The 26397-nt window shown below is 35.5% G+C and overlaps 1 protein-coding gene and 1 pseudogene across 6 annotated transcripts in view; one reads left to right on the forward strand and one right to left on the reverse strand.

The window, feature by feature from the left end:
* ZZZ3 (zinc finger ZZ-type containing 3) overlaps positions 1–26397 on the forward strand; it is a 107511-nt gene that overhangs the window by 37671 nt on the left and 43443 nt on the right. For 4 of the 6 annotated variants that reach the window (XM_035018236.1, XM_035018240.1, XM_035018235.1 and 1 more), the window contains exons 2-4: positions 1263–1398; positions 2972–3125; positions 7969–9521. In XM_035018236.1, coding sequence (XP_034874127.1) covers positions 8020–9521 — 1502 coding nt within the window. In that variant the 5' untranslated portion in view covers positions 1263–1398; positions 2972–3125; positions 7969–8019. Of the gene's footprint in view, positions 1–1262; positions 1399–1477; positions 1544–2971; positions 3126–7968; positions 9522–26397 lie in introns of all 6 variants that reach the window. The other 2 variants (XM_035018237.1, XM_035018238.1) reach the window with 2 other exon arrangements.
* Positions 23473–23963, reverse strand: LOC118020303 (annotated as a pseudogene).

A 26397-nucleotide genomic window follows, 5' to 3' on the forward strand; every position in this document is an offset into this window, starting at 1 on the left:
TCCCTCCCTCCCTCCCTCCCTCCCTCCCTCCCTCCCTCCCTCCCTCCTTTCCTTCCATTCATTTTTGAGAGAGAGAGCGAATGCTTATATGCACATGCCCACGCAAGTAGGGGAGGGGCAGAAGGAGAGGGAGAAAGAGAATCCAAAACAGGCTCCATGCCCATCATGAAGCCCAGCTTTGGGACTTGATCTCACAACCCTGAGATCATGACCTGAGCCAAAATCAAGAGTTGGACACCTAACCAACTGAGCCACCCAGGCACTCTAGCTATCTGTATTTCTGTGTAGATTTTTGCTTTTTCTTTTTATTATATAGGAATTTGGAATGGCATACAATGGTAAATCATTTTAGAATGCCATTCATAATATGAATGAGGTTTTTTGTAGCTCATGTTTTTCTACTAATAAACTGGTTGAAATGACTTAAAGTTTTATATAATGCTTTTTTTCATGATTATAAGCTCATTGATGTGTTTCTCAGAGTTGTAATCTATAATCTAAAAATCTTAGATTTTTAAGCAGCTTACTTTTAGGGAATGTTTGGATAGCTTACTGTTCACAAACTATTCGTAGAGGGGTAAGACAAAATCATTACTCTAAAAGACACGGAATGTTTTAAAGTCACATTTAAGGAAAGTCATGATCTTTTTTACTGCATTTTTAACCATTATAGATTTATTATTAAAACACACATACACACACAATACTTGTTTTTTTTTTTTAAAGATTTTATTTATTTCTCTGACAGAGACACAGTGAGAGAGGGAACACAAGCAGGGGGAGTGGGAGAGGGAGAAGCAGACTTCCCGCCGAGCAGGGAGCCTGAGGCGGGACTCGATCCCAGGACCCTAGGATCATGACCTGAGCCGAAGGCAGACGCTTAACGACTGAGCCACCCAGGTGCCCCAAAATACTTTTCTATTAATGCCTGAGCAATTACAGGCTTCTGGAAAATGAACTATGTCTACATTGGTAGTTAGAAAAGGAGTCTGTAGAGCTCTCAAATTTGTAAAAATTTTAATTTAGAATTAAATTTTGAAACATTTTATGTGGGTACTCTGAGAAGCATTGCTAAGAGTGTTAGCAAATCATCTTAGTCTATTGAAGATAGCACCTATTTTGTAGCCTAATATAAGGAATTATTTGTGCAGCTTAGTAGAGAATGCAGTGTGTTACCTAAGTGTTTAGAAATATCACTTTTATCCACATATCTGTAAATAGTAACACATCCATAGTGACTATATTGTGGTTTCCCTTCACAGATACCAAGTTGTGCTAGTACATCCAATATAAATAATTAATACCCGAAGTCTCAATGTAACATGGACATTAACAGTGATGACAGATAAATACAGACGCTTGGGAATCAAATACTAGGCGAAAAACACTTTTAAAAAGGTAAGAAAAAAATGTAATCTTAATTAAGGCCAAGGGGGCTTTAGTTAGTAGAAGTAATTGACTAAAGTTTCTTTTTCAGTGTATCAGGCTTTTAAGAAAGATATCTGGGTGATCCTGTCTATCATAATACTGTTAGAACTCAGCTGTAAGTATCAGTTCTTCTGTGAAAATGACAGTTGCAGATATCCTTGCCTGGTAAAAATACCATAATGGGTGAGGTTCCTATAGTAAACCCAATCCACAATGGGTAGAAGGTGGCCAACTGGAACTGGAATAAAGTGCTAGAATGGGCATGTCCATGTGTACTCAGAGACACATCTTAAATTGTGGATCCTCTGCCCCTGATGTTTGCCACCCCCACCACACACTATAGAATGTAACGTTTTGCCATGTTTGTGAAAGGCTTTCAAGGTTGGGTATTAAGGAGTTGGCAGTTGGAATCTTTGTTGTAAGATGAGTGAGTTTTCAAGTCAAGGGTTACTTTTTGTAGGATCATATTTTCACTGTGCACCCTCCTTATGTTAACTTAGAATATTTCTTAATGTAGTATTAAATAATTTTATTTAGACAATTTTCCTACGTTGTGTTTTTCACGAATTTACAGGCGATATTTGGGAGAGGTTGCATCTGTAGATATTAGATATTAGTACTGATCTCCTAGCTTACTAAAACTGTAATCTGTTTATTTTTACTAGGCAGTAACTCTAGTTCACAAGGTTTGTTAACTGCATCAGTTTTAAAATTGTAATCCTTCACTGTGAAAATCTTTTAGAATATCTACTTTTAGAATATTTACTTTCATGTTTATAATAAAGTGACAGGCTGCATCATAAACATCACTAGTCTTTTCCCTGGTGTTCCTCCTTGTTTCCAGATGGGCACTTATGATAACCATTTAGCCAGATTCTCTGAAAAGGATATCATATATACATTATTATAAAGTAAAACTCTTAATTAAAGAGACTGTCCAAGAAATGGAGTATACTTAGATTAATTAAAATATCTGGCCAACTGGGTACTAAAAGCAGAAAATCCATATGCCAAAAATATTAGAAATTTTTCATGATAATAGAGTCTTAAGGCACTTTAGTAATCATCAGGGTTATCATACAGATGTTTGAAGACTTAGTTGATTCTTTGGTATGCATAACTTAAATTATTTTTGTTGTTCAGTCCCAGTTTTGAATACTTGAAGGCCAAAGTTTGGGAGGGCCTCTAGAATAAGAGTAAGAGATTTAAAATTCTGTGTGAGTAATTTTATCAAAGGCAGTCTTTGGGTCACCTCAACAAAATATTGCCCGTAGACTCTAGAGAAGAGTGGAGTCACATTTTGATGCAAACTGGTAATAAGTTGTTATGAGGATTCAGTATATTTCAAGGTCTTTTTGGTTTGTTTTTGTTGGTTTTTAAAAATCTTTTCCAGTTTCTTGGTATCTCTGAGGCTATAGAGTTATTAAGATGTTACTATGAATAGATATTCTGTTATCTGCTGTTTCCTCTTATAGAAGGGGTAAATCTATTAGCATAAGTTAATTTGTTTCTTTAATTTTTTTTTTATTATTTTATTTTAAAGAAAGGAATTTAGGAGGTTCTAGTATTCTCCATGGCTGAAGCTGAGAGTCTGAAACCCTGATGCTTAAGCTCTATTCTAGATCATAGCTCCAACTCCTTCAGGATATAAAGAAAAGAGATAATATTTCCACAATGATAGATCTTTGGTTGTACAGGTAAGTTACTTAGTTTTGCAGTAGTGAAGAAAACTATAGTTTGATATTTTTTGTGGGAGGGTTGACTTGTTACATTTCTATACTTTCTTCTGCATGGCATTTTGTGCAGTCTGGCTGGCAGTTCATACGAATGTGGAGCTATAGGGAATGGGTTAGGGATGAAATATTTTCCCACTCTTCCTAACAGGGGTATAAATGAAGTGACTAAGTACACTGGAATCTCGAGAGCATTATACCTGTCTTTGACACCCTAGGTATTTTTGATTCAAGGGGCATTATGAAATTCCTTGACTTCTACTTCTCCCCAGTTTTTTTTTTAAAGCATGTATTCATTCAGCTTTCTGTCAATGTATCTATGTTATCTATATCTATCTGTCTCTCTTAATGGGGAAGAAAGAAGAGATCACTTTATGTAAGGCAATACATGATAGAATTCACAGCTTCAAAACACAAATATTAAGAACTTTAAGTTGAATTGCATAGGTGGGTTCCCATGTTTCACTCTCCTACTTTTAACCTGATAGTGGTAATTGCTCAGCTGAAGAAATTTGTCTTAAAAAAATTGCATGACAAGGATGGTCTGAACCGTTACTAAGCAACTCATGTTTATGTTCTAGGTAGAAATCATATTGGTAACACTTTCCAGTTGCTCTTGCTCTTTTTGCCTTTCACTTTGGTTTGGCATGGTATCATGACCAGTTTCCTAAAAATTGTTCAATTAATGAAACTAAATATTGTGATGATAAATACTGGCTAGAACGTTGATGTTAATGGACGATTGCCAGTCCCTCAATTCCCAAAATAAACCATACTACTTTAGTAATTATAGTGGAGCAGAAGGTTATAGGCATTATCTTTGAAAAATCTTTTTGAGATTTCTTTCTCATAAGTAAAGGTGATAGCTAGAGTAGTGTTTCATTAGGTGGACCGTTTTAGTTTAATGTTTATTCCTTTTAGTTCATATTGATGCAGTTCTGCAGATGGGATCACAGAGCTGGACATTTATGATCTGAAATGCAGCTGATACTGTTTCAGAATCCTACAGTTAGATTTGAGGTATAAGTAGATTCAAATTTGGGGGGAGGATAGTTCAACAGCACAGATGAGATGTTAGAATTATAGGTAGGATTTGGGGCTTAATATGAATAGACAGGTTGAAATTTGGTTGACTGTCCTTGATGTGCTCTCCAATAGGATGAAAGCTTATAAGGGTGGAGAAGAAAGGATGGGAGTCTATTTAATTCTAGTGATGAGTTGGTCATATTCTCTTCTGTTCTAGGAAGTGCCATATTCATTAGATGGTAGATAACATAGGAAAAACTTCATTCTAGTTGCTAGATTGCGTTTTGCCATATGAATATGTTAACTAACAGTTTCTCTTAATTCTGAAATTAGAGTGATTGAATTTCTAGTTCTAGTTGGGTGCTGGCTAAGGTTTTCACCATGTGCCTCCTATTTAGTTAACTAGCAAGGGTATTTTCTGAGATACTTAGTTTGTAAATAAGTTCCTTTCTGTTCCCTTAGTAATTTAATTTTTAGCAGGAATATAATTTTGTGCTCCAAACCTCTTCACTGAATTTCTTCAGTAACTGTATTATGCAGCTAAAATGAGGAAGACAACTGCTTTAGTCTATAATACTTAGCTAAGCATGGCAAAACAACTTTGAGACTTGGTTGAGATAATTAGGACAGATTTAGTCCCTTTTTGGTAATCGAAATTTGCGCTGTTTATTAGATAACTACAGAAAGTATGTGCCTTTATATATGCCTATTCAAAATAGAAAAGATGAAGAAAAAGGTTAGAACAGAAGAAAACAAAATCAGAGGGAAGAGTGTTTAAATTTCATTTAGTCTTCAGAATTTTTACCATTTATTACCTTAAGCGCATGCAGTATGTTAATGTCAGGCAAGAGACTGAGTCCTCTCTTCGGTACTAGTTCAGCCAAAGTAATCATGGCTTTATTTATAAATTTTTATTACTAGACTCAAATAAGGAATTAAAGGATATATTATACAGAGATCTAATTTAGTTTGAACCTGATGACTGTATTATTTTAAAAGAATACTGTCTGGATGTAGTGGTCTAAGTCAGTGCTTCTCAAATCCTGATCGGCATGTAAATCACCTGGGAATCTGATTAATTGGTCGGTCTGGGGCAGGGCCTGATATTCTGCATTTCCAGCAAGCTTCCAAGAGTTGCCATGATGCTGGTTCTCAGGCCACACTTGGGAGTTTGCGAGAGTTTGAGGTACCAAAAGGGTCCTTGTATAAAACAAGTTCGCTTTAAATGTGGCTCAATGGCACGGGATTTGAGAACTGTTACTAAAATGGACTTTATTGTGGTTGATGAATGGAATAAAAATGCTTTTTAGGGATGAGAAGAAACAAAAAGAGGTTCCATCTTTCATATTAATCAGTGTTTTGATCCCTGGAATAGTGAAGAAATAGGCCCTCATTAAGGTGGTGTTTTACAATTATACATATTATGTATACATGTATAATCCTATGTAATAGGATATCCTATGTAACATATATAACCTTATATGTTCTTTACAAGTAACTGAGTAGTAATAATAAGAAGTTTATTTTATTAATAATGACAAGGCAGAGATTTTGCTTTCATTTAGATTGGTGTGGAAAGAAAAGGGCTAGGGGTGCCTGTTACTGGAATCCTTTGAAGTTTATATGCCCTATTTGACATTACATTTTAAAAAGTAAAGATTAAGAGATTCTTTTTGTGTGTTTATAAAATATTACTATTGACAGTTATTTTTGAATCATAAATTATGAATATAATCAATTTTTGAATAATTATGAATATAATTAGTGTTAAATATATTTGCATTAGATTTTGTAAGTAAAGTTTAAATATGTTTCTTTGTGTATTTACATAGGTAATTAATATTTAAAAATCAATAACCTTCAAATTTGAGAGTTCCATATTTGGGTATATGAAACAAATAAACTGATTTTAACATTTTTTAGTTTGTGCTTTTTTGAAATATTTGAAATTTAACTTGAATTTTTTGTAATTAAAAGTGGGTATTTATGGGACATTCAGTATTTATTACCTGTGATTTAAAATAGACTGTAATCTTCATGACAAGATTTAAGCAAAAGAGAATTACATGTCACATCCCTCTAATGAATCCCAAAATAGTAAAAGTTTACTATGTGAAATGTATTTCTAACTTCTGATTGGTGTCCTGTATTTGCTGTTCATGAGATGGCTGTGGAATTCTCTAGAACAAATTATCATACTCTATCTAATCCCAGGGCTGGTTTTGTGAGTCTTGTAAGATTTTCAAAAATTGTTAATTAAAAATTGAAAAATATGCCTTACTCTGAAACGAAATTAAACTCAGTCAACTTACATATTTTTTAGGAAACTTAAATTCATTTGTCAGCAGGCAGAAACAGGAAGACAGTTCCCTTTAATGTTTCTTTTTTTTTGTATGTGGCAGCATGTTGCTATGGCTTCTGTAGTTCTTCATAACCTTTCTACTGTTAAACACTTCTAGTTGAGGCAAAGGAGAGATTATATTTGGTTTGCAGGGGAAGGGGTAGAATGGCATTTGGAGGGTTTATATGAGAAGGAGACTATGGGAAGCATGGCAAAGGGAGGTGGGAGGGTACTATGAAACTACCTACTACAGCCATTATTGGCCTCTTTCTCTATCCATCCTACACCCCATTTGGAAGTTAAGCAGTGAAGTGGCAGATTATCTTGTGAAAGCTAAACAGAAGAGGAAGAGAAGAATGGATACTTGAAATGTTAATAGCTCCTTTATTCTGCTTTATGGGAGAACCTTTGGAAAATAATAACCACTCACAGTTTATCCAGATGGATCAATCAGGGCATTTTTCAATTTCCCTTGCATTTCTATCTTAGAAACACCAAACATCCACACCAGAAAACCAGCTTATCTCCCAACATGCGTCAAAACTGTGGCATATACGTATATACAGGAATTCAAAGGAGAAAGTGGGGTTATATATGTGTAGTCCTGATTTCTTAGATGTAATATTTGCTTTGGGGCTCCTTTTCTTTTTCTTCCATCCTCTTCAGAATACTTCCTTTCACTTGCTGATTTATGGCTGTACTTCTAGAGACTATAGGGAGATTTGGTTTTGCTCTGTTTTCTTTTAGCTGTTGGAAGCTAGGATTGTGATACTATTCATCTGCTTGATTACAAAAATTCTACTGCAACCAAAATTTTTTGGATGTCACATAGTTTGTCATCAAAGGATTTGACCAAAAACTCATTTTTGGTCTGCTCTGCTCTACCACTTTACCTCCCAGGAATGTTTTGAGAAAACATAAGAAATGATTGGAATAGTTTTTGTGATAATTGCTATCTAAATTCAAGGGTATTATTTTAATAACCAAGATGAAATCCTGTCTTTCAGGGAAATCTTTTCTGGGCCCTTTGTGCCTGTGTATCTGAGAGGCAGATACACAGGAGGCAGGTTAAGGGCATGGTCTCTAGAGCCCTGCCCTGCCACTTAAGTGTGTGGCTTTGGACAGATTACTTAAACGGTACAGATACCTCACCCTCCTCATTTGTAAAGTAGGGATGATAATAGCACCTATCTTAATTGGTGTGAGACTTAAGTGAGTCAATGTATGTAAAGCATATAGAACAATTCCTGGAACATATTAAGTGTCATGTAATTGTTAGCTATTATTAATATCGTTTTTGGAAATATTAATAAAAGAAATTATATCACATAATTTATTAATATTGGCTATACTTGGATTTAAAAGTTAATAGCTTTATGCTTTTGTTTTAGGTATATTAACTATTACCTTTTTCTCATTATTTTGTTTACATTTTTGAAGGTTTCCCAATGAGTGGATCATGATGACCGTATTGTAGGGACTTGCCATAGTATGGCTGCTTCCCGATCTACTCGTGTTACAAGATCAACAGTGGGGTTAAACGGCTTGGATGAATCTTTTTGTGGTAGAACTTTAAGGAATCGTAGCATTGCTCACCCTGAAGAAATCTCTTCTCATTCTCAAGTACGATCAAGATCACCAAAGAAGAGACCAGAGCCTGTGCAGATTCAGAAAGGAAATAATAATGGAAGAACTACTGATTTAAAACAGCAAAGTACTCGAGAATCATGGGTAAGCCCTAGGAAAAGAGGACTTTCTTCTTCAGAAAAAGATACCATAGAAAGGCAGGCTGTAGAAAATTGTGAGAGAAGGCAAACAGAACCTGTTTCACCAGTTTTAAAAAGAATTAAGCGTTGTCTTAGATCTGAAGCACCAAACAGTTCAGAAGAAGATTCGCCTATAAAATCAGACAAGGAGTCAGTAGAACAGAGGAATACAGTAGTGGACAATGATGCAGATTTTCAAGGGACTAAACGAGCTTGTCGATGTCTTATACTGGATGATTGTGAGAAAAGGGAAATTAAAAAGGTGAATGTCAGTGAGGAAGGGCCACTTAATTCTGCAGTAGTTGAAGAAATCACAGGCTATTTGGCTGTCAATGGTGTTGATGACAGTGATTCAGCTGTTATAAACTGTGATGACTGTCAGCCTGATGGGAACACTAAACAAAATAGCACTGGTTCATATGTGTTGCAGGAAAAGTCAGTAGCTGAAAATGGGGATTCGGATACCCACACTTCAATGTTCCTTGATAGTAGGAAGGAGGACAGTTATATAGACCATAACGTGCCTTGCACAAATTCAGAAGTGCAGGTCAAGTTGGAGGACCACAAAATAGTAACTGCCTGCCTGCCTGTGGAACATGTTAATCAGCTGACTACTGAGCCAGCTACAGGCCCCTTTTCTGAAATTCAGTCATCCTTAAGGGATTCTGAGGAGGAAGTAGATGTGGTGGGAGATAGCAGTGCCTCAAAAGAGCAGTGTAATGAAAACACCAATAACGCCCTGGACACAAGTCTTGAGAGTATGCCAGTCTCTGGAGAACCAGAATCTTCTGTTCTAGACTGTGTTTCAGCTCAAATGATGTCTTTATCAGAACCTCAAGAACATCGATATACTCTGAGAACTTCACCACGAAGGGCGGCCCCTACCAGAGGTAGTCCCACTAAAAACAGTTCTCCTTGCAGAGAAAATGGACAATTTGAGGAGAATAATCTTAGTCCCAATGAAACAAACGCAACTGTTAGTGATAACATAAGTGAATCTCCCACAAATCCTGATGAAATTTCTCAGAATGAAAAAGGAATATTTTGTGACTCTGAAAATTATGGGAGTGAAGGACTAAGTAAGCCACCCTCAGAGGCAAGACTTAATATTGGACATTTGCCATCTGCCAAAGAGAGTGCCAATCCGCACAATACAGAAGAAGAAGATGATGATCCTGATGTTTATTACTTTGAATCAGATCATGTGGCACTGAAACACAACAAAGAGTATGTGTAAATATGGTAACCATGAATTCTGCTTTGTTTATTATTCCCCCACGTTTTCAGTATCTGTTCATAAATGTCTATTCATAGCATTTTTATTATAGCTAAGATTAATGCTTTAGCTGAAATTTTAGGTTTAACATAATGATTATCTCAACTCTTAAAAAAACTCCAAAAAAAAGAAAGACTTTAAAACTCAACTTTATTACTCTTCTCAATGGCTATATGGTTTTTCTAGTTTTGATATTTCACACATCTCAAATAGAAAAGACATGGAAACGTGGTTGATGGCGTTTTTGTTTATTAATAAGTTTTGTACCATTTCAGTTAATTTGTAAAATGGAAACATCTTTAGTTTTCACAATACACTTTGGATGTATAGTTGTAGAGCTTTATGTGCCTTCCAGACAGCGTAGAACAATTAATGAGTGCTTAGACATTATATAGATGAGGGAAATCTGGCAGGCTATCTAATTTCCAATTAAAACTTTTCATTTAAAATGTACTTTATGCATTACCTTTGACTTTCGTGATTTGCAGAAATAGATATTACTATTAAAACTATGATAGGTAATTGTATATTGTAATTAGCACATTAGCAAGAGTTATAGTTGGCTCTATAGTTTACATAAAGTATTTGAGATAACTTTCTCCTGATTCTAAATTAGAAGGGGAGGCTATCTTAAAATGCTGTCATTTAGCCTTTGTAATGAAGGTACTTTTAAAAATAGGATGTCCAAATTTATCACAGTTTTGCTTAGATTTGCTTTAAAGTATTCTGGGTAGTAACACAAATGAATTGGAGCTAACTCTGAATAATCCTGAAAGGAACATTAATGAACAGTGAACAGTGCTTATCATGAATATCGGGATCAAAAACAGTAAAAGACATATATGAGTTAATCACCTTTACTCCTACAAAGTAAGCTTTTGAATTACTAGCACAGATTTTATAGGCTGTGGGAAAACACTGATTTGAGAAAACTTTGTAATGTTCTTATTGTGACAATTCCCAGATTCTGGTATGTATCAGATCAAAATAACCCAAATCCTAATTGTGGACCATGACATAATATGGTGGCCTTTTAGCATGTTTCTTCTCTGAAAATTTTCCTTTTTTTTAAATAAAAGGTATTTTACTAGTTTAGTAGAGAGGTCATTTTATCCAAGCATTTTATTCATTCATTTTGTAAAACGGTTAACATTTTTATGTATTTGAAACATTTGAAGTCCAATTTGAGGTAGAAAACTCAATAAATGAATAAGTGAAGTTTTTTCCAATTTCAGATAGAGTTCTTACCATTAGTATTATGCATTAGTTTTTAAAAACAGAGTTGTTATCTGCAGGCAAAAGCAGCAGAGCATATGCTAGAGAAAAACCAAGAACTCAAGAAGTGTACATTTTAATAAAATGATACTCAGTTCTGTTCTTTTTATTGTTTCTTTGGCAAAGAGATGCTCTCTTAAGGCTTAGCTGGTATATTGATGGAAAATATTTTCCCATTAATTCATTATGTTACATTTTTTGTTGGAGCTCTCCTGATGATCATTCTCAGGGATGATAAACCTATAAAACAATTGTCTAAAGATAGTGGCCATAACATTTAAAGAGTAATGTTCCATATTCTTAAGCCTTTGAGAATGAGAACAATATAGTTTCATGGGTTTCTCACGGTGTGCAAAGTCCTTTGGAATTTGGATGGTAGTTGCTTTTTTGGGGACAGTATTTTCAGTTTAACGCCTCATTCGGTGACGTTGGGCAAAAGAAATAACTCCTCCTTGCTTTTTTGCCTTCCTCCAGTCCTTTGAAGGTAGCACCTTTAGACACTTCACTTTTAACTTTTTTTCCTCCGACGGAAGCATATTGGGAAGAGTGAGATGGAGTGAGAGCGTCTTGATTAGCATCTTGGTTAGAGATAATTTAAAGAAAATTGAGAGAGGATGTTTGATCATGTTAGATGTAATCTCTTTTCAGTAACGTACTTCTTCCTTTGCTTTTTGTTTAGAGCCGAGAGTTGGTTGGATATAATGTTGGCTTTTTTTTTTTTTTTACCCAAATTGTCATTGTAAAAAATAGCATCATGATACCCATCTTGTGCTTTGAGGTCTCAAGTTAATTTCTATCGGTTTGAAAATGCATTTGGGGTAAAGAAAAAAAGATAAATGGGTAGATGGAATAATACTCTCCTGCACACGCAGGTGCACACATACACCCCCATCAAATATTTTTTTTTCTTTCTTATTCTCTTCATGCTAGTAAATTTCCCCAGATAAGTGCCTTTGAAACTGGGAATTGGGCATTGCCCAGATTATACATGAATATCTTTACCAGTAGGGAGTGAATACTTCCTGATGGCCAGATTCAAAAATATGTTATTGATAGAAAACACTGAGCAGGCATATTTCTTTATCCAGAGCCGAGAGAACATGGCTCTTCTCATTCCATTTGCAACTCTTCTCTAAATTAACACTGATTAATCAGCAACCTTCAATCCTACCATTTAGCCTAAAATTTATCGGTCTTATTTGCAAGGGTATTACATATAGGGTCATCTAATGACTTGTAAATTTTTGAAAAGATATTATGTGTAGAATCCTAGCCTTAGACCTGATTCATGGTAATTAGACCATAGGCCAGAGAAATGAATTTGTGGGCATTCTGGATACTTAACCCTGTTTCCTCTCTAGATGCCATCTCTCTTATTCACATACACCCACAGTGTGCTTTTATATATTTATTTTTCCAAATGGAGAACTCTACTAGGAACAAGGGAAGGGGGACTGAAGATTATCTTTTTTTCCTGGCAAGATTCCAGGTGTGGATTATTTCATGAGATGTGAGTGGGTGGAGAATCAGAAGAAATACACTTTGTCTAAAAACTCTGGTCTTCAAGGTTGAAAGATTCTGTTAAAGTGGTAGATAATACCCAGTGACTCCCTTTTGGGCCTAAATAGCCAGACTGACTGAGATCATGTATTTAACTGTGATTTGCCTTTTCTCTTTGGGAATTGACCTTTTGTGGATTTTGAATCAGAAGTATTGAATCAGGTCTCTCAGATTTGAAGTTCTGGCTCTAGGGAGAGCAGGTATGGAAGATTTTAGGTCCTGGGTTTTAATGTTTCAGAGCTTTTTTTCCCAATTCACAAGGCCAGTCACTGGGAAATAAATATTCAAAAGAAAATGTGTTTTGGTCAATTTTCTCTGAATTCTCATTGTACAAGAATACTTAAGTAAATTATTTGAAGGGCCTTGGATAGCTTCATTTAAAGATCCTATAACTTTTCATAAACAGGCAGAGGATGAAAAGTCAGATTAAGAGTTTTTGGATTCTTGAGGTCTTCTGAAGGGTTAACTCATTGATAAGATTATTAATGTTTATACCAATTTTCAAGTTTCTAGATAATGAAAGTATAAGAATAAGCTAGTTACTGCTTATCAAAAGAGTATTGCTCATCTGTAGGGAAGAAATTTTCAAGCCATATTAAAGAATATTTATGGGAATTGTATTTTTAAACTTGGTTCTCTGAAAACAATGTACTTCAAATAATATGATACATCCTTTTATACTACGCTTATGTGAATCATTTGATATCTTCATTAGTTTCAGAAACTGCATAGAGAAAATCCTCATCAGGTCTTATTGTAGATTCACTTTCTTTGAGACTACTTTTACTGTTTGTCTAAGTTTCTCTCGAGGGGCCAGAAGGCTCCAGGACTAGGGATGGATTTTGCTTAGAAAGCAATAGAGGAGTCATCCTGCCCTAGATAAAATAATGTTACATTTGTACTTTGCTTCATAAGGTACAAAGTGATTTCCTCTAGTTTCTCATTTGGCACCCACTACAACTCAGAAGTAGATAGCATAGGTGGCATTATACAGTCCCCATTTCCTAACTTATAATTAAGGTTTTATTTTTTTTCCTTTTTTTTTTATTATGGTGTATCAATCACCGTACATTACATCATTAGTTTTTGATGAAGTGTTCCATGATTCATTGTTTGCGTATAAAACCCAGTGCTCCATGCAGAACGTGCCCTCTTTAATACCCATCACCAGGCTAACCCATCCCCCTACCCCCCTCCCCTCTAGAACCCTCTGTTTGTTTCTCAGAGTCCATAGTCTCTCATGGTTTGTCTCCCCTTCCGATTCCCCCCCTTCATTTTTCCCTTCCTGCTATCTTTTTTTTTTTTTTCTTTTTAACATATAATGTATTATTTGTTTCAGAGGTACAGGTCTGTGATTCAACAGTCTTACACAATTCACAGCGCTTGGAGGGTATGTGCTATAATTAAGGTTTTGAAGTTACTTATTGAAATTCTGAGAACTACTGGTAGATATAGGACTAGAACTCCCATATTCTAATTCATAGTCAGAATTACTCCTGGTTATCTAAGGGAGCAGATACTGGGTACTCAGTTTTCAAAATTCTTTAGTATGAGTTTAAGCTCTGTAATTGTAATGATTATCTGGTTTTATCTGTCAGAGAATCAGCATTATAGGTAAGTAACCTGTTCTCTTTATTGGATGAAATGTTTTCATGTTCATGGTTTTAAAGAATATTCTGTTAGTGTGTCTGTGAAAAATAATTGCCCTGTACGAATTGGGTATATAAAACTACTTGCTACAGCTTGACTTTAAATAGATAATTTGGATAATTTGCAAAAAATACTTTGGGGGATGTTTAGAATGCAATTGAGTATATTAAAGTCAGAGATTACTAGGGAAAACTCATGCATAGTGTACCTTCTCAACTAATTGGAAGAAGCTGTGGAATATAACAGCCAGAGTGGCCCCAGTAGTTTGGCACAAAATTTAATGAGGGGAGGGAAATAACTGTCCTTAATATAAAATTTTTGGTTGTAAGAGATACAGTATGCCATTGACTACTCAAAATCATCAGTGCAGTGAACTCTTGGTTTTTTCCTTTGAATGTCAGCATCTTTTATTTCAAGTGATGTAAATGGTTTATAAAAGTGATTCTCTGTTGTAATCCAAGTGTATTTGTACCTGAGTATAATTTAACTTTTTCTTCATTTAGGGTCATTTTTGCTGACAGAGGTCATGAGTGATACTTTCTGCCATCACTGCCAGAATATCTCTGTTTTTGCTTTTGTTAAATGATTTGGACTCTGCTTTTTATGCTCTTATAACTTAGATTCTTTTCTGTGTTCTGGAAGTTCTGTGACTTTTTATAATTTTCTTCTTCAGTTTTGTTGACTTTCATTTTGTTGTCACTAGTGCTATGATGCTACCTTCCTCTAGTAACTCAACCTTCCCTTCTAATTGAGTGCTTTTATTTCTCTTTAAACTTGGAAATCAGAATAACCAAGCTTGTTAGAATTTTGTCTCATGATTCTTGAGTGATGCACTGAGGAATTTCTCTTTGAATGCCTGGATAAGCATTAGTGCAAGGAGATGTGTTGTTTTTTTGTTTTTTTGTTTTTTTTTAAAGATTTTATTTATTTATTCATGAGAGACAGAGAGAAACAGAGGGAGAAGCAGGCTCCCAAGGAGCGGGAAGCCCGATGCGGGACTCGATCCCAGGACCCTGGGATCATGACCTGAGCCGAAGGCAGACGCCCAACCATCTGAGCCACCCAGGCGCCCAGATGTTTGTTTTAATTGTGTGTTTTCTTGTTTGCTTTCTGGTTTAGAGGCTGTGTCTTACATAAGTAAACAGGTTTCTAAATTCTGGATAGAGAAACAACAGTTATTCTTTATATATGGCAATACATTCTCATTAGCAATAAAACCCATTTAAAACAATTACCATTTATTTGAGACTAGTTGAAGCTTAGCCTTTAGTTGCAGGAACTTTATTTTAGTAGTTTTTTTGTAGGCTCAAAAATGTTTTTACATATTGGTAAGCAGGCTGTACCATTTATGTGTTTCTGTGATGACTCATGTCATCAGATATTATATTTAGTAATACATAAGAAGATCTGTCTTGTGACTTTTCTGCTTCTATCTTCAGTGAGGTCTGTGTACCGCTATTTCTTTTACATTATCATGGAAAGCTGCTTCTGCTTTTCTCTTGAATCTCTGATTTTAACGTAGAGAAATTTGTAAAGTGGTGGGAAGAGACTGAGCAGTTTGTTCAGGACACTCTTAGTAGGCAGAATTCTCTGTAGTGTGTTACGATTTAATTTTCACGTATCTAGTAATATGTGTATAGTAGACACTTGAAATATGTTGAGGATTTGGATTTTGTTCTCTTTCTTTAAAAAAGTATTGAAATTTGTTCTGACAGGCAGTTAGTTAATTTACTTGATAATAAGGTTGATTCTATTAAGGTTTATCTTTTAGCTCTGATAGGGAAGTCCAGAGCAGCCTATATGCTAGGTTTAGTTTAGCCTTAGTTCTTGGCATGGCCTTTCTCGAGTCTCATTTAAAAAAGCTCTTTACTCTGGCTGTTTGAAACCTGAAGGACTCTAGCCTCATGAAAACACTTAAAATTGTTCTCTCTACAACTCCTTGATAGTTGTTCTTTGCTTGGTCCTGTTTTACACATGCAACTTTGTATGTGGAAGATGCAAGGGGACCTCTGTACAGATACTTGGTGTTTGCTGTCTTTTTCTGTTTTGCTTCTTCCTCTTTGGTGCTGTGTCCCACAAATTCCAGCTGCCTTACTTCCCCAAACTCCTTTTTTCTCTCCCTCTGCTCAGCGAGACCGCTTCCTGTTCCATAGTACTGATGGTTCTTCCGTGTAGAAAATGTGATCATAATGTACCTTATCTCATTTGTTTGCTCTCTCTCGCAGATCAGAGTCCTGCACTGCATACTGTCTAACAATAATTGTTTCCGTATTTTTCCCAGTAGTCTAGTTGTGTATGGTAGAAGGATATTCAGTGTTATTCTGTCATGACTGAAAGTGGAACTTCCTGATTTAATTTCAGTAGGCACTAGGTATGTTTTCTTACGACAGTTCCAGCCTGAAGTTTGACCATTTGGAAATTATTTTTTGTTGACACTCTTGTGACAGTAAGGGCTAGTTTTTACTTATACCTTAAAAATGAGTTTAAGCAATTTCTTTTTCTAAGAAGCTGAAGTCAGAGAAATTGGAATAATACCAATTTGAATTGAAGAAGGAGGATAAAAGAGACTTGACATTGTTTTAGTTGTGTTGATGGAGTGTTGCTATGGTTTGAGCAGAAGTAAAAATTGGGTTACTGGTTCAGATACAGTTCATGAGGATGGGTAAAAGATAAAGCAACACACAAGAAGATATGAAACAATGTTTACTAGGTTTAAAGTGGTAACCATAAGAGATGAAAGAGTAATGTAGCTAGGTTTTAGTTATTTTTCTTAGACCCTTCAGGTTTTTTAGGTAGGCCAGATTTGATGTACTATACTTCAGAAAGCTAGGGTGAATATGCTCTTTTTATGTCTGTCAGTTGTCCAGTGTTTTGCAGAAATTTATTTTCCCTGATACTATTTTTACTGTTTATGCTGAGTTGGAGAACTCATTCAACTTTTGCTGTTGTTTGCTTCTTTTCATGTGTCTTAAATTATCTTCCCTCTTAATTTTAAATGTAATTTTTCATGTTTTAACTAACAGTTCTCAGAATATAAAAGCATGAAATTACTTTGTTATGTTTAAACTTCTAGTTGGAGAAAAAGTGTCATGCTAATAGTTTATTGGCAATGAGGGTAGAAAGTACCATTGAACACTAGTCAACACCTAAAGTATCTTCTTAATAAACATTTCAAAATATATATATAGGGATATGAAGAGTGAAGTTAAATGAACCAAGTGTAATATTTTATAAGTACTTTTTTTTTTTAAGGCACCAATCATGGTGGGGTGCCTGGGTGGCTCAGTCTGTTAACTCTCTGCCTTGGGCTCAGGTCATGATCCCAGGATCCTGGGATCGAGTCCCATATCAGGCTCCCTACTTAACAGGGAGTCTGCTTCTCCCTCTCCCTCAGCCGCTCCCTTCTGCTTGTGCTCTCTCTCATGAGCTTGCTCTCTCAAAATAAATAAATAAAATCTTAAAAAAAAAAAAAAAAAGACACCAGTCATGACTGGATAATGTTTTTATTTTTAAAATGCTATCTCATTTAATTCTAGAATCTTAATAGTTTTAAAAGTTTTATTTGTAGGGCGCCTGGGTGGCTCAGTTGGTTAAGCGACTGCCTTCGGCTCAGGTCATGATCCTGGAGTCCTGGGATTGAGCCCCATGTCGGGCTCCCTGCTCAGCAGGGAGTCTGCTTCTCCCTCTCCCGCTCCCCCCTCTTGTGCTCTTTCTCTCTCTCACTCTCTCTCTCAAATAAATAAAATCTTAAAAAAAAAAGTTTTATTTGTAAATTATTTACAAAAGTTGGACTAGATTTGAGGACTAGATTTGTAATCCCCTTCCATTACAATTTTTAGCTGGCAGTATGATGCTGGGTAAATGTCTTTAATGTCTGTGGTTGTCAGTTTTCTTATCTATTAAAAAAAATGGCATGATTTGATTTCTGTAATTAATATATATAAATGTATCTTTCTTTGCCCTTCCTCTTTTGGTACTGCTCATGCTTTAGTTATTGACTTTCTTCTTATTTTGTATGCTGTCTATTGATATTTTCACACACTGTTGTGGCTTAAATTACCATCTCTATTGATGGATTTCCAAATGTATATATCCAATCAGATTATTCTTGAGCTTCAGACTGCTTACAATAGATATATCCATTTGCCTTCCACACAATACACTCAGTGGAACATGTCGAAAATTGAACTTAACCATTGCTTGCTTCACGTACATCCAATATTCAACACTATCTTTTACCTTAATTGGTAGTTTCTTTCACTTGCCCAGTCTAGAAAAATGGGAGTAATCATCAGTTACTTCTTCACTACAGCCCCTCTTCCACCAGTGTTACTGATTCAGCTTTATTTATTCTCATTGCCACTTTTTTTTTTTTTTCTAAAGTAGGCTCCCCACCCAGTGTGGAGCTCAATGCAGGGCCTGAACCTATTACCCTGAGATCAAGACCTGAACTGAAATCAATAGTCAGATGCTTAACCGACTGAGCCACCCAGGCGCCCCTTGTTGACGCACTGTCTTCTTGATTACTGGAAATGCTTCCTTAATTGCTTTCTCTGGTGCTAGTATACTATTTCCTCAATGGACTCCTATACTGTAGCTGGAGTAAATGTTTTTAGAATAAAATCTATTCTTAAAAATGAACTATTCCATGATTTTTAAACATTCTCTTTATTCTCTATATTCTACCTCTCTATATTCTAAACAGATTAAACCTTCAGTTCCTTGATTATTATGTTCTTTTACTTGAGGCTTTCTCATATGCCTGACCACCTATCTCCCTGGTTATCTTCCTTTCTCTGTCTGCAAAGGGAGAAGGACGTTTAAATTTAGACATCATATACTCTGAGAAATCTTTCCAATCTTCCCAAGATTGACTGATTGCTCCTTGTTAGCTCTATCATAGCAACATGTACAGTAGACCTCAAGCTCTTTGAAGGAACCGTATCTTTCTAGTTGGTTGATGTATCATTGGAGAAATGTCTAGCCTTATGCTTCTTTGAAAATGTCAGAGAAAAATTTAGTATGCTTTTGATAGAGATTTTTTTTATGCCATTAGTTTCACTTTTAATACTCTGAATTTATAATTTATAAAATTTAGTACTGGTAATGATTTCCTTTTTTTATTTAAAAACTAGATTTTAAATTTTCAAAAGAAATGTTGAATAAACTACACAATCATTCACAGAGTTAACTCAGGAATTACGGAGAGATATTGGGATGGTGGGGGACATGGGAAAGAAGGGTGTATCTCTTGATTAGTTTGGTTGTCTGACCACATTTTCAGGTGGTGAGATAAATGTTTTTATATGGCTGTATGAAAAATGTAAGCTCACTTGTTAATACCAGACCCCAAAGAGAGGAAGTCATTATATTATAAAATAAATTTACAAGTTTGGTATGATCAGAATGTTTTGTACAGTTTCAAATATATTTTTACAATCCAGAGTTTTGCTGGTAGGCTTTAGAAAGCTATACGGAATGATAAGAATTTGGTTGGGGTTATCTTTATTGAAGGACTTGAAAGAAAATGTGTGTCCCTATCTATTTATGTGTCTGTCCTACTTAAAGATTTTCAATAGAGGATATTACTCCGCTTTTTCTGTATAACCTCATAATTTTGAGTAGAAGCTAGAAATAATGAAAAATACAAGGCATATCCTGTATCTTTGAAGTTATTGTAAAATGATTATATACTGATAGCTTGAGAGATACATAGTTTGTATAGAGGTATGTTGCCTGGCAGAGTATTAGTTTATAACTAGAGATTACTGGCTTGTCTCTATTATGTGAAATTGTTACGTATTTGCAATTTTAGAGTAGAAGGGGAACTTTTTACATGTTACAGTGTATTGTTTCTTAGAATAGGTAATCTAAAACTCTAGAGTAGGGAAAATATGTAAATCTTGATCTGACTGGTAGTCAGGATTTTTTCTAGATTATTGTGCAACTTTTATGATACTGACTACAATACAGTTAGCTGCATTCATCTTCTGAATTCTTGAGGGAACTCAGGAATTTTATTGAATAGATTTAGAAAAACAGGTACTAGGAACCAGTTGAAAAGATACCTTTTAGGGTTTCTTACCACAAGAAATCTAGAGTCTTTAGGGAAGAAAAAAACACAATTTTTTGAAGGCTATAAATATGTGGATTAAAAAAAACCTGATATACTCTTTAAACAATTCTCTGTGAAAACCTTTGTGTGGTACTTCAAATGGTATTCAATTTGAATACAAGGTTATTAAAACCCAGTAACAGTAAGGAACTGTAGGTTATTTAAAACTAGCAAGGGGAGGGGCGCCTGGGTGGCTCAGTCATTGGGCGTCTGCCTTCGGCTCGGGTCATGATCCCAGAGTCCTGGGATCGAGCCCTGCATCGGGCTCCCTGCTCTGCGGGAGGCCTGCTTCTCCCTCTCCCACTCCCCCTGCTTGTGTTCCCTCTCTCGCTGTGTCTCTGTCAAATAAATAAAAAAAACCAAAAACAAAAAAACTTATAAAACTAGCAAGGGGGATAAACAAAGTCAGGGTAGTTAGAGCTTGTTTTAGTAAGAGTTTGTTGGTTGCAGGAATCTGAAAACCCATTCAAAATATATCAAATATAAAAAAGGCTTATTTTAAATAAATAGTAGGCAATCTTACGAATATTCAAGGTCGGGAAATAAAGCCTGGCCAGGCCTTGTGAAATTATAACCTTTTGGTATTTAAGATGATACTCTCTTACCTGTGCTTCAGTTTATGCAGTACAGACTGGTTCTCTTTTTACTGACGTTTTCTGCTCAATTTCCCCGCATGTTTTCAGTTTGCAAACAGCAGTGACTTTCCACTGTTCTTGCTCTGGCTCCAACTTTCTACTTTACCTTTCTTCTCAGATCCTCTTCACGTTCTGTAACAAAAGCCTGGTTAATGACTGTACAGTAGATCGACTTCCCTGGGTCAGGTTTTCATCCCTTTCAAAATTATCATTGGTCATGGGTAGAGTTAACAGTTGGAGGTGGAGAAGCAAAGTCTGTTTTGGCCAATGCTTTTTGGAAGGATGTCTTCCAGAAAAGACGTTATTGGGCAGTGTAGGCTGTCAGAAGATGCCCATCATAGACATTTGTTGTTTTGGGTCCAACTGTATTCTTGACCAGTTGTATGTAAAATGAGTAGAAGTAGCAGAGGTATTATACTAATTGTCCATGTCATTTTATTTCTGCATAATATTCCATTTTATGGATATGTCATAGTTTATTTACCTATTGGAGGACATGTTGATTGTTTCCAGATTTTGGTGATTATAAATAAGACTACTATAAACATTTGCATTTGCAGGTTTTGTGTAGATGTAGGTTTTCAAATCAGTTGGGAGTATACCTAAATTTGTACTTTCTAGATCTTATGGTAAGAGTATGTTTAGTTTTGTAAGAAACTGCCATGCTGTCTTCCAAAGTAGCTGTACCATTTTGTATTCCCATCAGTAATGAATGAGAGTTCTGTTGCTCTATATCTATCCTCAGCAGAATTTGGTATTGTCAGGTTTTTAAATTTTAACCAATCTAATTGGTATGTGGTGGCCCTGCTGTATTTTTAATGCATACATAAGCAGAGACCTTTTGGGCCATATAAAAATATTTGCCATGCTTGATATTTTATTTCATGTAGTAGGTGTTTTTATAAACTTTTTTTGTGGGGCGCCTGGGTGGCTCGTCAGTTAAGTGTCTGCCTTCGGCTCAGGTCATGATCCCAGGGTCCTGGGATCGAGTCTCGTGTTGGGCTCCCTGCTTGACAGGGAGCCTGCTTCTCCCTCTCCCTCTGCCTGCCGCTCTGCCTACTTGTGCTCTCTTTCTATCTCTCTGTCAAATAAATAAATAAAATCTTTAAAAAAAACCCCTTTTTTGAGTAAATGAAATAATTTTAAAGGTTTTGTTTGGCTTTTAAAGGTTTCTAAAGGATAATGTTGGTAATTTTTATTTAAAAAAATTTTTTTTTAAAGATTTTATTTATTCATTTGAGACACAGAGATACAGAGAGAGAAAGAGAAAGCATGAGCAGGGGGAGAGGCAGAGGGAGAGGAAGAAGCAGGCTCCTTGATGAGCCAGGAGCCCGATGTGGGGCTAGATTCCAGGACCCTGGGATCATGACCTGAGCTGAAGGCAGACGCTTAACCATCTGAGCCACCCAGTTGCCCCAATGTTGGTAATTTTTAAAGCAAAGAATTTTTTTGCATAATTAATTCCCTTGTTAATAAATCTTTTCAAAGCTTTTTCAGAAATGAAGCTTTCCTTAGAATAGTGAAGTGTTTTATCATGGAATAAGAAATTTCTCAGTAATATATTCACCTGCCTTTTGAGTTATAGTGTATAATACCTTATTAAAATTTACTTTACCCCAGGGGGTGCCTGGGTGGCTCAGTCATTAGGCGGCTGCCTTCGCCTCAGGTCATGATCTCAGGGTCCTGGAATCGAGCCCCGCATCGGGCTCCCTGCTCGGCGGGAAGCCTGCTTCTCCCTCTCCCACTCTCCCTGCTTGTGTTCCCTCTCTTGATGTGTCTCTCTCTGTCAAATAAATAAATAAAATCCTAAAAAAAAATTAAAATAAAATTTATTTGACCCAAAGATTAAAAAAAAGTGATAACTATTTTTTGATGTTGAAATTATGGGGACCTTATTTCTTTTCACGATTTACATTTTTTGGTCTTTGTTATGTAACTAAAAAATATTAAAAAAATCAAACATATAAAATTTAGTTCTCATAAAGATATATTAAGGGATTTAAAAAAGAACCTCGCCATCCCCAGATCTTCATTTTCTGTTGTGTTAAGGAGGGAAGAGCACTAGGTTGTCAAATCAAGAGCATTGGCATGGTTCTCAACCCTTACTTAGCTGGCCAATCATGAAGTCCCTTAATCTCCTTGAACTTCATTTTCTTCAGTTGTGAGATGAGGAGGTTGTACCTGTCTTTGAGGTGGCACCTTCCAGCTCTAATATTCTATAATTCTGTGGTACCTATACTTGCTATACACTCTAGCTCCTTTTACACCATTGGATGTGTCTTGAAGCTTGTGTCAGAAACATTCAGTGGCTTAATAATTGAGGAGTTGTGTTTAAATCTTACTAGGTAGCAATCTACACGCTTGAAAAACACATTTAAAAATATTTTGTATTTATTAGTGCCATTGTCTTTAGTCAGTATGTATATTCCTGGAAGATCTTAGTTGAGATACACATTTTAAAAAAATTCTGTTTATTTGTACCTGTTTTTTGTAGGGCTTACTGTATTTTATTTTTTAATTTTTGAAAAAAATCCAGTGTATTTGTTTAATATATTCATCAGAAGGGCTCAACCAGAGATTTAATTTAAAAAACAGAAACAGAACAAAAATGATACCACAGCTTAAGCTACAGAGTCCTAGACAGGAATGAAAAAAAGGACAGACCATCTACAGAAAAAATAAAAAGGCAACACAAGGAGAGAGGCTAGAGAGTCCAGGATCTTGGCTGGAGACCTGATTTGAGTAGGTTTCTTGCAGATACTTCTTAGAGGCTGTGGGGTTTTTCCAGAGCTTGGCAGCATGTGTGTTCAAAGGGCTATCGATGTTGGGTTCTCCTAGCAGGCTCTGGATGGACAGCAGGATAGACCACTTGCCCTTCAGGATGCCAAGGCAGATGTTCCCCTGGGTGTCCATGCTGGGGTGGTAGCAGGGTGTGAGGAACTTCACCATGTGGGTGCATTGTAAGGGTAGCCCCTGGCGAACTCCAGGGAGAGCGTGTACCTCAGGTCTTCATATTCCGAGCCAGGTGCACCATTTGAAAAGGTGGTCTGATTCAGGGAAGGCAGAAATTCCTGTGTCACAGACATCATGAAGGTCATCAGCTCCTGCTGTAGCCTCTTGCCCACGGGGCCCTGCGCAGCACCCCCGCTGGGCTCGACTCCTTTGTGGGTGGCGGCTGGGACACTGTTCTGGGAGGCCACCCGGGTCATGCAGGGATGGAGCAGGGCTTCCTGTATTTTAAAAAAGGTGTCATGGAGTCTATGCATTAGAGTTACCACTATAGTGATTTAACTGCTTCTTTCATATTTGTTGAGTTATTGTGGTGTTCAGTCTAAGGACCCTTTGAAATTTTTGATATGTTAAAAATGGATTGTAAAATGTACTGAAGGAGGTCCTGGTTTCTAATTTTTTAAAAATTTAATGTGTATTCAGTATTGAAATAAGCGGTCAGTCTGTAGGCTGTACCCTCTTTGGTATATCAGATAGGAGTAAGACTCTTGGTATGTGTTCCTATGCGGTTAGGAAGTGCAGCAAGGAATAGAGGAAAACAGGATGAAAGAGAAAGGTCCCTTTCCTGGATGTTTTTATTTTATTCTAATAAAACATTTCATTTCATTTCCTCTTTCAAAAAGTCTACCTGTTCTCTCTTCCTCATGCTGAACATCAACACTAGAGATGAACCACTGTGGTTCCTCAATCTCCACCCACTCATATACATACTAAGAAAAACTAATTCTGCAGAGCTGGGAAGCAGGGTTTAAAGATAGGTATCTTTTTTTTTCTTTTTAAAGGAGTGGAATAGGAGTAGAGAATAAGTTTTATTTCTCTTGATTCTAATAAAATTCAAGTATTTATTATATTAAGATCTGGTCATCACAAGTTCATTCGATGGTTAGGATTTGAAAGTATTAACTTCTCTAAATGCAAGTGAAAATGAACTTCTAGTTTAAGAGAAATGTCAGTTATACTAACATTTCTCTGGAAATGGAAGAGTTATCTCTACATGCTATTATGTTAGGGATTTTGTGGTTAGTGCTAAAGACCAGTAAATTAACAGCAGCTAGATGATGTTTTAACGATTTATTGAAGGTGAATGTGCCAACTATAACCAAAGAAGTGGTAAAAGTAAAGATCATTGAATATTTTAAATAGTTTATATAAGGACACACTCTGTAAATACTGATTTTCGTGGCACAGGTAATTTTTTCTCTTAGTTATGAAAAATAAATGATGTTTCTATTTTTAATATGCAGGCTTATTTTTCCTAACCAGATTGTACTTTGCCTTTAGAAGTTTTTCAGTCAAATCAGTATAAGTAAAAATTTTTCTCTTATAGTTTGTAGTTAATTAAAATTGTGTGTGTATAATTTAAATAGAGGCAAACATTACTATTATTTTTTTTTTTTACCAGAAACAAAATAGGAGGCATAGGAATATGTTTAAGTATAAAGAGAGTGAGGGCTCATACTATCAAATACTGAAATTTTTTGAGATGTTCAAAAACCTTAATTCATTTACATTCAAAAGCAAAAAGCAAGGTTAGTGATCCAGGGAATGGGTGCGGAACATAAGAGGATGTTGAGTTGCCTGTTCTCACATATCTTACTAGAAATATTACTTCTGATACATGGTGCAGACTGTTTACTTTCTTGATTTATGAAGATTTAAAACATTTAGCTCACAGATAATTTTTAAAAATTATATTGCAGTTATACATTATCTTTGCCTGTCAGTTGTTAACAGTTAATTTCATTCACTTAGCTCAATTGTGAGTAGCAATGTCTTTTCTAATATTAGTAATTCCTAATGACTCTTTATTTCCTTATAGGATTGACATAGCATAGTGATTCTCAATTGTGGCTGCACATTAGAATCACTTAGAATGTTTTAAAAATATATGAGTGCCTAGCTTTGCCCTAGAGATTCTGATTTAAATAGCCTGTGGAGCCTCATTTATCTCTCTGTCTCTATTTTAAACCTCTCTAAGTGATTCTAATATTCAGTCAGGTTTGGAAACCTTGCTGTATATAGAATAGCTTTAGAACCCATCCAAAGCATTTAATGCCGAGACTAAATTTCTTTCTTTTTTTTTTTTTTTTTAAATGATTCAACTTAAGGGAAATTTCAGATTGGTTTTTCTATTAAAACATTTTTGTTATGAATTTATTTATTATTAGGGGAAAAACCTCTAAATTTTGCGTATGTATTTTCCTTTTTTTCTCATTTTGCCCCTTTAAATAAAGTGAGCACTAATCTTTAATTTGGAATCTAATAAGATGTGTTCTGGTATTTATTAAGCATAACTCTATTCTAAATCTACAACAATAATAAGAAATGCTTATATTGTATATAGGCCATTAGATGGCCCAGAATTTCAAAGGTCCAGTCCAAATAGCAGATGTGAGAAGTGGTTTTACAGAAATATGTTGTACTTTGATCATATTTTTATTAATTTGGTCATATATTTTGAAGAGTAACTAATAAGGCTTTGTAAATTATCAGATACAGTTTCTTCACTCTTCATAATATATAAATATTCAGTGAAAGCCAACAAATATATTTTGTAAGAGCAATTTAAATTTTTTGGTTAAT

The sequence above is a fragment of the Mirounga leonina genome, unplaced genomic scaffold, assembly GCF_011800145.1.
Source record: "Mirounga leonina isolate KUSES-001 unplaced genomic scaffold, KU_Mleo_1.0 Mir_173, whole genome shotgun sequence".
In the NCBI taxonomy this organism is placed as follows: Eukaryota; Metazoa; Chordata; class Mammalia; order Carnivora; family Phocidae; genus Mirounga; species Mirounga leonina.